The following is a 14,025-nucleotide window of genomic DNA, read 5'->3' on the forward strand; positions in this document are numbered from 1 at the left end:
CAGTGTGGCTCGCCTTAGACCTGCCAGGTATTCAGGAGAGTGTTGAGTTTCCCTGCGATACACTGTTCCTCTGTGTTGTAAACCACAGTCCTTATTTTAAAGCAAGCCGCATTTGTTTCCCAGACTGCCTTATTTTGTGTTTAGCAAAGAGTCAGTTTGTGGGTCAGCCTCTGGGTGGCAGTGTTCTGGGGTTGGCCTCTGAGGCTAGAGGGCCTCTCTGTCCAGTGGAGGTTCACTGCCCAGAACTGGCTGCGTAATAGTTAGTTACCGGGGCTGTGTTGTTGCTGGGATTGAAAATCCCTCTATAGGCCAGACCCTGTTAACTCCCAGGGACTGATCAGGTTATTTTAATCCTTGATCTCCTACAGGGTGGAATCTGGGTGTGGCTGTGCTCCTTGCCTGGGGGCTGGGGGGAGGAGTCTCACTCTCTGGAGAGAATGTCTGCCCCAGACCTGGGCTCGGGGGTGTCTCAGCACTCAATTCGCTGCCACCTCTCCCGGCCCCCCTTCTCTCCTCAGTCTCTCCCCAGATTCCACTCCTCCGCACACTCTCCCTCTCTTCAGCACAGGTGAGTGTCTGTATCCGAAATGTCCCATGAACAGGATTCAGTAAAAACAAACAAACGCTGGCCGCGGAAACGGGAAAGGCTTGGTTTCTGTAAGCTTCTTCTCTTACTGGGACTGCATGGTCTGGTCAGCTCTTCAGGCTGCCCCCTTTAGGCTCAGTCCTCTGTGATCACAGAACCCAGCTCTCAATTCCCCCGGCGGCGCCAGGAATCCCGCGGTTCTCCTTTCCCCTGTCAGGGGCTGTGCCTGTCCCAAGGGATGCGGCTGTCTGCCACGCGGTCTCCCTCCGACTCTCTGGGCTCAGAGGTCTGGCAAACTTTCCTGCCCAAATCTCTGTTTTTTTTTACCTTTCCAGGGGAGTTCTGCTCTTCCCGGCTGCAAACCGTCTCACCAGCTGAGCAATTTCGCCAATTCGGGGTGGATGTTACTAGTTTCAGCTGCTCACTCCATTTGCTCCGGGACATGACCTGGGATGCGTCTGCCTATACCGCCGCCCTCTTGCTCTTCTCCTGGAACTTTTTTTTTATAAATAAATGAGGGATGGCAGTGTAACCATGAAATGCTGTACATTGAGTCTGACGTAACCTGAGGACTGTCTGTACAGTTCTTTTTTGATATTTAACTCAGTCTGAGCTGCTGTATACTAGTATATAGTTGTTTAAGTAATTTACTCTCCAGATTGGTAGTTGTATGATGGCAGGATTATTTTTGTTTTTGCATATATTGTATATGCAACTTCCTGCCCAACTCCATGTCTACGGAGGGGTTCTCTCTACTCAATGTCTGACCCAGTGACTTGTCTTTTTATAATCACTCTATGTTTAATTTAAATGAAATTTCTGCATCCAATTCAATAAAAATTTTTTGAGAGCCTACAATGAGAGGTTTGCAAGTATGGAACGTCAAAAAGAAAATTCAGCTGAGAATAAATAAGCCTTTCATACATAGGAAAATGAAATGAATGATTATACAAGTGAAGTATGATTAAGAGCTCTTTGTATGATAAAGGCAGTTAATTATTTTGCAGATCAGAAAGCTGAAGGTATCTTCATGAAGGGAATCATACCTCATATAAAAATTAAATAGGACTTGGGTAGAGGAATAAGTTAGGGAAGTCAAGGGCCTTTTAAATGAGAAGTGGATTGTAAGAAAAATATTCTGAGTTAGGATTTAAATCTAGTGCATCAAGGAATAGAGAAGTGATGGGTATGTTTTTGGAGATAGATTCTTAAAGATTAATGGTAAAAAATAAAGTTATATTGGAAATAAGCCCAGTCCCTGGAAGCCTTGAAATACTAAGAAAAAGGACAAAGACTTGTTTTGGAGAGTAATGAGGGTTCCAAACAGTTTCAGTCCATAAGAGCATATCTATAGTAGGAGAAGGATGGATACGGAAGACTAGTTAAAAATTTCTCTTATGATACATAAGTGAAGCTAAAAAATACAATGTTAGAGTTGTTTCAGAGGATGAATCAATAGGATGGTCATATTCATCAAAGGGATTATAGGAGAAGAATGTAATCACATTTTTGCCCCTTTCCCACAAATCCAAATCTCCCTTCACATTTTGGTTTGAATTCCACTTCCTCCACTAAGTGATTAATATGATTTTTTTCTCCACTATAATTTTCAAGTAAAGAAGATGAGAGAGAGAGAGAGAGAGAGAGAGAGAGAGAGAGAGAGAGATCTCAAGTGTGTAAAAAAAATCAGCATGGTCCTTAGCTGACTTTAGTGATGGTCATTTGATTTTACCCCAGAATCTCAACGAACATTTATCATTAATTGATGCTCTTCGGTTTACTTGTGTTTTGGAAACCACGTCTCTCAGGGTAGGAGTCTCTGCTGAAATACCATGATGCTAATGCCAAGGAAGTCCCTTTACAATCAGCGGAAAACTTTAACTTTGCCCTGAGGCTAACATAATTATTGTCACTGACCTATTGGTAGAAAGAATATCCTAGACTGACATAATTTATTCCCAAATGTTTTAAAGACCAAGATTTTTATTCTTAATTTCTCTAAAAACAAACAACATCAGGTGGCCAATTAGCTACTATAAAATGTTTGATAGTAAACTCAAAATACGAGGACTGATTTCTAATTTATTTATCTTATAGCATTAAAATGCAGAAATACACATTTCCCTAAAGTACTTCAGCATTTTTAATTGGTTTTGTATTTTATTCACTTAAATCTTTTCTTGGCCTGTCTCTAAACTGAAGATACTATGGAAAGCCATATGAAACATTGTAGTACATCGGATCGTTCTGTCCCATTCTGAGTTAAAAATTACCGCTGTCTTATCAGTAAATATGCAGGTAAGGCTGTACCTGACTCTGTAAAATAAATATGGGAGGTAAAGTAAAATTGATTTCTAATTCAGTTGAATAATTTGTATTTTACATTGGGGGATGGAGAATGAATTTTTACTCATTATTCTGATACCTTTATCTTCCACATAAAATAGTGATTATTAAAAGTTAAACCAATATGACAAGTATTTTCAACTGATTTACCATTATGTGTTGCTAAAATAATAAGCTGTCTTTGCATACTTTTACTAAGTTTTTCCAAAATACTATAATTCTAAAAGGTATTTTTAAAGTGTTATGGACGTAAAATACAAAGGGCAAACTTATTTTATTCATTTTATTATAAATCCAGAAGATTATACCATACTATGTAAGCATATAGAAAAATAGTATATTAAATTCAGTGTAAATAATGATAAGAAACAGAAAAAAAAACCTAACCAAAATATATTTGAAAAACAGCATATTTTGATTAACCATTGTATACTTTTCTTCAAAATTGTCTATTTAAAAAATGAGGCCAAATATTTTTAGCAATTTCTGAAAGAAAAGAAAAATGATTTTAGCATTCTTAAAATCCCATGTTTCTTGTAATATATGGTTGCTAAACTATCATAAATTTATAAGAAACTTGGGTGATCACTGAATTCCAACAAACATATGGTGGATTAGGAGTAAATGAGTTTATAAATGTAAATGATCATATAATAAATGCATAACCTCCATGGAATTCACCAAAAATGAAGACATTAGTTATTATATAAGAAGTTTGAGAGACTACAAGATAGGAATATGAACACTGTAATTAGAGACCTAGTTGCCAGATCTCATAACCACAGACATGCATGTGCCATTCTTAAAACAGAAACAGAAAGTATTAGAATAAACAGATAATAATAATAATTTCTTGGGGAATGTGTTATATTAATATAAGATTTAGAATGTTGAAATGAACATAAAAATGGTATAAATAATAACTTATATTCTTATCCTGTATTAAAGATGAGTAGGTCTTTCTTTAAAATATTCCCTGATAAATCTAGCTGTGAAGAGATACTAAGCTAGAAAACTATTTAAAAAGCCTACAGTGATTCTGTGGAGTTTTTAATGTTAGACATTTAAAATGTCTAAAGAGCAATTTATTTTCAAACACCACATCATCCCATAGGAAAGTATTTTAAATTCATTTTTTTCCTGGAGAAAAAGACATCATAAGGAAATGTCTTTTAATTTTGTAAATGCCAAATTATATACACTGACTAGGAATTTTCACATCAGCATTGGATAATTCATGCAGAAAAGCTATTCTGTCTTGGGAATCCAAGCAGGCATTTCTAGATAATCCTGTGTACACTATCTGTCATATTTTTCTTCTCACAGACTTGACCTACTGTGCGTGTGCTAGTTTTCAGGAGACAGCGTAAGAGGAGTGAAGAGAGTTTTTCCTTTTTGTGTACGGAAATATTAGAGGGGAGAATTGGACCCTCTACTTCTGAATCTAATTTCTCTATGATTCCTATCTCAGCCAAGAAGCCAAGAATGGCTAAGGAAAATCACTCCTTGACAACTGAGTTTATCCTCATAGGATTTACGGATCAGCCAGTGCTGAAGAGTCTTCTGTTTTTATTGTTCTTTGCCATCTATCTGATCACCATGATGGGTAATCTTGGCCTGGTGGCACTGATATTTATGGAGCGTCGTCTTCACACACCCATGTACATCTTTCTGGGCAACCTGGCTCTGATGGATTCCTGTTGTTCCTGTGCCATTACCCCCAAGATGTTAGAGAACTTCTTTTCTGAGGACAGAATGATTTCCCTCAATGAATGCATGGTACAATTTTATTTTCTCTGCCTTGCTGAAACCGCAGACTGCTTTCTCCTGGCGGCAATGGCTTATGATCGCTATGTGGCCATATGCAGCCCACTGCAGTACCACACCAGGATGTCAAAGAAACTCTGCGTTCAGATGACTATAGGGACCTTCATAGCTAGTAATCTGCACTCCATGATCCATGTAGGGCTTCTTTTAAGGTTAACTTTCTGCAGGTCTAATCAAATTGACCATTTTTTTTGTGATATCCTTCCACTCTATAGACTCTCCTGTACTGACCCTTACCTCAATGAATTAATGATATATATTTTTTCAATGCCAATTCAAATCTTCACCATTGCCACTGTCTTAATTTCTTATATTTGCATCATTTTTACTGTTTTCAAGATGAAATCCAAAGAAGGGAGAGGTAAAGCATTTTCTACTTGTGCATCCCACTTTCTATCTGTCTTGATATTCTACATTTGTCTTCTCATGTATATTCGACCATTTGAAAAAGGGGATAAAGATATACCTGTGGCAATTTTTTATACAATAGTAATTCCTTTATTAAACCCCTTTATTTATAGCCTCAGAAATAAGGAGGTGATAAATGTTCTGAAAAAAATTATGAGAAATCATATTCATAAATGAACATCCTCAATGGAAAACATTTTAATTCATTAAAATAGTTTTCTAGATATGGGACATAGAAAAAGGAAAATAGGTTTTTATATAAAATAATAATCTCTAAATCATTAGATCGTTTTTCCTAAAAAGATTTATGACTGGAATTTCAAAATCATCTGTCAAATCTTAATCCAAATTCCACCATTACCAAGTAAAGCAGGAGGAAACTCAAGAAACTTTCATTATCAACCCTCATTACTCTCAAGGAATTGTGTCAGACTATTGTTCCAAACCTCAATAAATAAACACAGCATCAAATTAAATGTTTAAAGGTATAGAAGAGTCTGCCTTGATTAACTTTGTCTAATCAATGGAAGACATTATATCTAATCCTATGTAAAGTATTTGAAACATTTAAAATTTCCTGGCAGGAGTCTGATCATTTTCATTCAGAAAAATGATCTGGCAGACACTCGTAGATTAGTTTGAGGGGAGAAAGACAAGAAGCAAATTAATTGCAGTAATCTATTTTTAAAGTAATGAAATTTAATCTAGGTAAGACCCACAAATGGGGAGAAACACACACACACACAGTCATATATATACATTTTATAGAATAATTAACAATGAATTATAGCAAGTTGGCTATAGTAGATTAAGATCTACTTTAGCCTAAAGTATGATTAAGGTCCTTTACCTTTTTACAAGCACCAATCAAGTTACGTATTATGGAATATAGAACAGCTACTTACATAGTAAACACTCAATAAGCATTTAAAAACATTAATAAGGTCATTGTTTATTTTTTATATTTTTAAGTAATAGTGAAATTAATTTTTTAAAATATATTTTTATTGATTTCAGAAAGGAAGGGAGAGGGAGAGAGAAATAGAAACATCAATGATGAGAGAGAATCATTGATCGGCTGCCTCCTGCACCGATCCGGGGGTTGAGCCTGTAACCCAGGCATGTGTCCTTGGCCGGAATAAAACTCGGGACCCTTCAGTCCACAGGCCGATGTTCTATCCACTGAGAAAACTAGTTAGGGCTGAAATTAATTTTTTCTGTGTTTATCGGCCATTTTTACTTCTATGAATTATCTGTTCATTTCCTAATTTATTTGTATAATTATTTATAGAGAAAAAAATATTAAAGTGTTGAAGCTATTTGTGGAAAATTATTTCTGTGTATTAATATTTCTTATTTAGATTAGAATTGATAAATATTTGATATAGTCATATGTGTTGATTTTTGTATTATATGATCTTTAAGGTTTTTGTTTAGAATTTCTTAATCTGAGATCTACTATTAATCAATATTTATTTTTCTCTTTTTTTCTTTTCCTCCTCCTGCTCCTCGCTTTTTTTATATATATTTTAAATTTTTGCACTTTACTTCTGATTCTGCCTGAAATTTATTAACATATGGCATGAATTGAAGATGTAACTTTATTTGGCTTGTTTCTCCAAATATTATCCACAGATTAAATTAACTCAAATAAATATTCAAACAGGACTTTTTTGAGGACCTGGCAAAATAATTCTAATTTTTTCTAGAAAAAATAATAACCAATAAAACAAACAGACTTGATGTATATAGTTTAAAATATGAGAAAGTTCCAACAATTAAAGCACTTTGATTGTAAGTCAAAAATCAGTAGATAGATAAATTAAAAATACCAGATTATCCACATTTTATTACACCCATATAAAATAAGAAGAGCATCACTAATCAACGAGGAAAGAAAATGTTGATAAGTGAATGGTCCTAGATAAATTGGTTAGCTGTTTATCTCTTCTGTTTGAGTTAAAATTTATGTTTCCCCATTCAGAGATATTTGATAAATGTAATTTTATTTTTATCTTTCCATAGCTTAAATTTTTATGCACAGCACTCTTACTCAATTGGGATTCATTTTAGAATTTCTTAAGTGAGCCCAGCTGGAATGGCTCAGTGGTTGAGCATTGACCTATGAACCAGGAGGTCAGGATTTGATTCCCTGTCAGGGCATATGCCAGGGTTGCAGACTCGATCCCCAGTGTGGGGCAACAGCGGGCAGCCGATCAATGATTCTCTCTCATCATTGATGTTTCTATCTCTCCCTTTCCCTTCTTCTCTGAAATCAATAAAAATATATTTTAAAAAAGAGAATGCTGTTAAGTGAGAATTAAAATTTTATTTTTTTATGGCTCACCATTAGTTAAAAAACATTTAACTCTTTCTTTACTCGCTGATTTCTTATGACTTCTTTTTGCTCATGGTCATACACTCACAGGTCTTGCATATGCAGAGAGGTCTATTTCTAGTTGATTAGTTTGCTCAACAAAAATAAAAATAGACAGTCCCAATATCTACACTTATATTTTACTAGGGAAGAGAGACATTATAAGAAGTAATTAAACTAAGCAGATATGACTTTTATGATTGGAAAAGGGTCTTCTGCTCGCACCATAGTCTGAATGTTAAGATTCTGTAAGTTTCAGATAAAAAATTCTCTAGTCTATCCTTTTTATTCTCTCCTTTCATGTGACTCCATATATTTTTTATGGCTTTTAATATCATCAATATGAAGATGACTCATAATGTACATTTCCAGTTCTGACATGTTCTCTAGTCTCCTGACTCATGGATCCAGCTGCCAAGCAGGACATAGTTATTCAAATGTCTCAAAGACATCTTAAGATTAACATGATCAAAAAGCAACTTTTGAATTCTCCCCAAAGGCTGGTTCTTCCTGTCTTCTCTGTCTTGATGGTGGCAGCCTCCAAGCAGTTGGCCAAGGAAGAAATTAGGAGTAATTTTCCATCTCTCTTTGCTATCACATCCAAACTTTCACAAGATCTGTCAACTCTGTCTCTAAAATATATCTGGAATGTGCCCGGATCTCTCCATTTACATTACCTTCACACAATTCCATGATGCCATCCCCCCTGCACCTGCATATTCCCAAATGATTCAGACTGGTCTCCCTCTTTGTTGCTCCTTTTATTTTATTTTTACTTTAAAATTGTTAGTCAGAGACCAATTTTTAAAGTAATACTAAAAGGTGCATCCTAAAGTGGCTAGTCTTCTGCTTACCAAGACCTCTGCGTTTTAGCTACAGCCACTTTATAATTGTTTTAGCTATTTCTCTAAAAATTTGCCTTTATATTTCTTAGTTATGGTAAATTATATTTATTTATTTATTTATTAATCCCTCTCTATTTCTCTTATCCTTGATGGTATATCACAATTTTCAATAATTAAATAATCAATTTTTATTAGGGACATGCAAATATTTTTCACCACTGAAACAGTGTATAGCATGCTCATATATTCTTTTCTGTATGATTCTTGTGGGACTTTTTAAAAGTTAGTAAAACTTTATCTTCCCATTTGTTCAATTACATCCATCATGTGTCTATCAAATATCTCAAACACTCAACTATATCAAATAATCTTTTCTTCTTCTTCTTTTTTTTTAAAAAATATATTTTATTGATTTTTTACAGAGAGGAAGGGAGAGAGATAGAGAGTTAGAAACATCAATGAGAGAGAATCATCGATCAGCTGCCTCCTGCACATCTCCTACTGGGGATATGCCCGCAACCCAGGTACATGCCCTTGACCGGAATCGAACCCGGGACCTCTCAGTCCGCAGGCCGACGCTCTATCCACTGAGCCAAACCGGTTTCGGCCTTTTCTTCTTTTTTATCTTAGAGACTTTTTCCTGGTCCCCTATTCTCCTGTTCTGGTCCAGAGAGCTGGTTCTCTGGGCCCAGTGGATCAGCTGTCCTGCTGAGACTTCCCTTTGCTCATTTCTTGTGTTAAACTGTTTTCAAGGTCTATCTTCCTCTTCGGGGTTCATGCTCTTGTTTTGCCAAGAAATCGTAGTTGCCCTCTTGCCAATCAAGTTTTGGAGTCTGTTGCAAAAAGATCTTTATTCTTTCTTCACACATGATTAATAATTTGGTTTCTATAGAATTCTAGATTTGAAATAATTTTCCTTCTAACATTGAAGGCATTTTCCCTTTATATTTTAGCAAGTTGTGCTACTTTTGAGAAATTGCATGTCCTTCTGTTGTCTCTCTGGAAACCTTTAGAAATTTCTTTATATCTGGATTTATAAAATCTCAGAATAGTTATCTTTGGCAATTTTTTCATCCATTTTTCTACATAGTGATGAAACTTTATTTCTTTTATCTTTGCCTTCTTGGCTCTGTTTTTTCTTTTCTTTTCTTTCCTTTTCTTTTTCCATCCCTTCCCTTTTCCATTTGTTCTTTTCCCCCTTTCCATCTCTACCCTTCCCTCTCCTTTCCTCCTGTCTACTTCACTTTCCTCTACTCCTTTTCTCTCCCTACCCCACTCCCCTGCCTTACTCTTTCCTTCCCTCTTCCCCTCTTTCTCTTTCACTGTATAGATTCAAAGCTTTATTTCCTCAATGAAGACAAAACCAAGAGTACAACAAAATAGATTCAATTCCCACAGAAAAAGCAGAATTAACAAATCTAAGTACCAGTTTTCAAAATAAATTCTTTTTCTAATATCCTATGGGGATTATTAATATTTTAAGTATTATCATTATGAACCCATTGATTGTTTTATGTTTTATCAACCTAAATGCATTATAATTATTATTCCTTATCTCAAATTTGGCATGTAAAAACTCAAAAACTTCAAGATGGTTTCTGAGACCTTCTGATCTGACTGCAGTAGTCTCTGATTTCTTGTTCTCTGGTATAACACATCTAAGCTAAACTTGTACATTTCCTGCCTCAGAATGGGAATTAAATATCTTTCTTAATAGGCCCTATAAGCAATAATGTTCACTAGTTTCTGGTCCATACTTCCTCTGTTATTTTTTTAAAATAAAAAAACACACAAACATACATGCATATCTACAACATTTTATTTCCCCTTCTTTCTCACTCAAATGATAGCACGCACACACACACAAACACACGCACATTTTGTGCCTTAAATTTTTTTCTTTTACTTTAAACATGATTTGAAAATCATTCCATATCATAGGTACTGATACTTCTCCTTTTTTTATATGGTTACAAACTACTTCATTGTGAATTTATTCAACTGGTCTCTTATGAATTAGTTTTTAAATTATTTCCTATACTTTATCTGACACATCTTTAGTTATACATTTATTTGGAGCTTTTTAAAATCACTTTGTTTTAGTTTTATGTAAAATATAGAGCTGAGTTTCCTTTTTGCTCAAATCTGAAAATCTTTTCATTGTAATAGTTGAAATTATCCTGTTCACATTAATTTCCATGACTGGTGTGTTTGGTCTAAATGCTCATATTATTTAACTGGTATTTACCAATGGTATTATGTTATCTTTATTGTTTACTTAAAGGCTTGTTTTATTTACTTTTTATATTCCTTTTTGTATTTCAGATGGTTTGAATTATTGTTACCTTTATTCATTTATTGCATATCCAATAAGCTAATAATTTCATTTGTTAGCTTTAAATAATATCATTTGATTATGAATAGTATTTATGTGGTAATCAATGAACTTATTCTGTTCTTCTACTGCTTATTTTGAAATTTATTAATTTTTTTACTTTTGGGGTGAGGGCTGGGTGGAGGTGGGGGAAAGGGAGGAAAAATAGGGGGTATCTGTAATATTATCAACAATCCTATATAATAAAAGCCCAATATGCAAATTGACCAAACAGCGGAATGACGCGCACTGACCACCAGGGGCTACCCCCAGCCTGCAGGCTCCAGGCCATCCAAGGTGGGTGCCAGCGGGGGCCCCCCCAATCACCCCACTGGTTAGTTCCACAGATCGGCCTTGATTGCCAGCCAGGCCTGGGGACCCTATTCGTGCACAAATTTTGTGCACCGGGCTTTTAGTAAATACAATACAATACAATACAATACAATACAATACAATACAGCAAAAAATATATTTTTTTTCTCCTTAAAGTTTTGCTCACTAGTGGATCTTGCTCACAGCAATTATTACTGTGGTGTACTAATAGCTATATTCTATTTCCCTGATGCTTTCTACATGTATTAATTGAAAAGTAAAGCTTACTTAGATATAAAATCCTCAACTCACTTTTTTCCTTGAGCTTATTGAAAATATTGATCTTCAGTTATCTTGCTTTGTATGTTGTTGTTGAGATGCTATTCTGATTTCCTTTCTATGTGAAGGTGCAGATATATATTTTTTAACTTGAAGTCTAATACTTTCACTAGGATATATCTTGGATTTTCTTTTCTGCATTATGTATCATAAGTATGTTTCAAAATGTATATTAGTCTTCTGTTATTCCCCAAATTTTCCTGGTTTATAATTTTAAATATTATTAGTATTCCATTATTTCTTTTCCTTTTCAGGGACTCCAATTTTATGTGTGATATATTACCCTTGCTAATCTTCTATACCATTATACTCTAATTCTTTTCACCCATTTATTTGTTTCATGTTCATTCTCTTAGTTATTTCCTCTCTTTAATGACCCATATATAATAGAATCTTTTACCCTTTGAGAATCTTGCGATTTAATTTTAATTTCTGAAATGATTGTCTTTTACTCCATTGTTTAACACAATTAGATAATTTTCATTTTATATATTTCCTTTAGCCCATGTGTGTTTTCATTTTTGATAAAAGGCATTTTTTCAGATCTGCAACTGATTGTTTAAAGAAAATGAGTTTAGATTGAGATGTTATGTTAGAATTGTTCCCTTTCTATGGTTGTCTTTCATGGAAGAATTTTAATCAAATAAAATATTTCTATTTATATTTTCAGTTTTATTCTTTTATTGGTTTTGTGTGAAGGTAGCCTATCATATTTCTGATTTTTTGGGGGAAATACCCAGTCTTTTCTGGATCAGCAATAATAGATAATCTATTTATGGAGGAGTGAGGGATATTATAGTTTACTAAGTTGTTAGTGAGAGTACTCTCCTCTACTGGTGCAGTGATTTGCTACTTAACACATGGTATCTTTGAGGCATATGGTTAGATGTGTCTTCTGACCTTGCCATTTTTCTTTGTTTTTTTTTGTAGCAACTTGTTTGACGTCCCAAGAAACAATCTGAAATGGATATGAGAAATACCCTTAGACTCTTTACTTATTGTGCGAGTGGAAGAAGTAAGATTGGGCAGACAGATAAATTGAATGTAATCACAACAAAGACCTTAGCCAATCCCTCAGAGAAGTGAGGGTTCAGGATTTCCCTTTAGAGTTCCTATGCCTTAAGGCAGGAGACTGGAATTTATACTTTCTATGGGACTGTCATTGGATGGAGGCTGCTCTCAAGGAAAGCCTTGAAGAAAATTCTTTTCAGCTAAAGATTTCAGAGAGATGGAATCAGCTGAAAGCTATCAGCTATTAGCCCTCTTACAACTGTGGAAATAAAAGTGGGGTCTGCACTGTTCCTTATAGTAAGTTCTGGGGAAAGTCCCGTCCCCACTCCAAGACCCATTTCCATAAAAAGTGATACACAAATTGCTTAAAAGGATGAATTTGTTGTAAGGATACATGGGAAACAGAATGGGAGTTCTTAGAAGGACAATATCCTGCTCAGAAATATGGGCAGACTACATAAGGAACTGGGAAAATCTGCCTAATTTTGCATGGAAGAGATACTAAATAAACAGAATGCTTCAGCCACTTGAGGTCATACAGCTTTTTTCTTTGGAGTTGTCATTTGGAATTGGTTGTTGACCCTAGAAAAGAAGATTCAGTGAATTGGCAGGGGCAAAATAAATAAACAAATAGGAAGAAACCAAGTCGAACAATTTCCAATCTATTTCCCATTCCCTTCATATTACCTGTGTGTTTCCTTATAAGTATAAGTAAGCTTCAGTCACTCCAGTTTACTATCCTTTTTAAATTTTTTATTATTAGATTTTGTTCTTCCAAGCTTCCAGGCTATTATCATGCACTTCTCCCAGGCTTCTTTTCCTTACGTTTTCTGCCAGTTATTATTCTACTTACCTTGCAAGGTTCATCCGAGATGACACTTCCATTTGGGAAATATTCCTTCCTCCATTCACTTCTTTCACTACTAGAGGCCCAGTGCACAACTGAAATTGCATGAGGAGGTGCCCACCTCCTGCCTTCTGCTGCACGAGGAGGCGCCCAGTGGGGCGCTGGCCCAAGAGGTGCACCATGCACCTCATGGTGACCGGTCGTTTGGCCATTTTGGTTGTGATGCCTCTTGGCCTTTTATTATTATGATGCTTTTTGTGTGTGGGTGCCAGGTGTTTATCTCCCCCCACAGCCTCACACCCCAAGTGGGACTGCTCACATGCACAACACACATAGGCATTGGCCCCAGTGGTGAGAATAGCACCCCTGACCTCTGAGGAGAGGACAGGGCTCTCTCTCAGTCCTTGGCTCCATGGTGGGAGATGGGAGAGGAGGATGGCTTCTTTTTCCTGCCTTCAGTGGGGACTGAGGGGATCTATAAGCAAACTCCTCTTCTAGCTGTCAGCCAAAGAGAAACCACTCTGGTGACGTTTCATTCTAATTACTAAAGTAAGTGGAGAAGGGATTGGCCTGGTCCTGACCAACACAGGGGAAGGTGTGAATGGGTAAAGAAAGAGGTATAGTTTGGACTAGGCCATGAAAGGGGGCAGGTGACACCATTAGATGTATGTGCAGGGATGGGAGGGCAGTTATTAGGCTTCTGAGCTTTGTAATCCCTTGTGGAACATGAAAGGTAGGGAAGATGAATGAGGC

The 14,025-nt window shown here is 35.8% G+C and overlaps 1 protein-coding gene across 1 annotated transcript; it reads left to right on the plus strand.

Moving 5' to 3' along the window:
* Positions 1 to 4,417: 4,417 nt before the first annotated feature.
* On the plus strand, positions 4,418 to 5,340 carry OR5K4 (olfactory receptor family 5 subfamily K member 4; the record flags this gene model as incomplete). The annotated part of the gene is given in 2 exon segments (XM_081086634.1): positions 4,418 to 5,306; positions 5,309 to 5,340. Coding segments are annotated over 2 exon segments (921 nt in total).
* Between the last annotated feature and the right edge of the window lie 8,685 nt (positions 5,341 to 14,025).

Source organism: Myotis nattereri, assembly GCF_964212035.1.
Source record: "Myotis nattereri genome assembly, chromosome: 3".
NCBI lineage: Eukaryota > Metazoa > Chordata > Mammalia > Chiroptera > Vespertilionidae > Myotis > Myotis nattereri.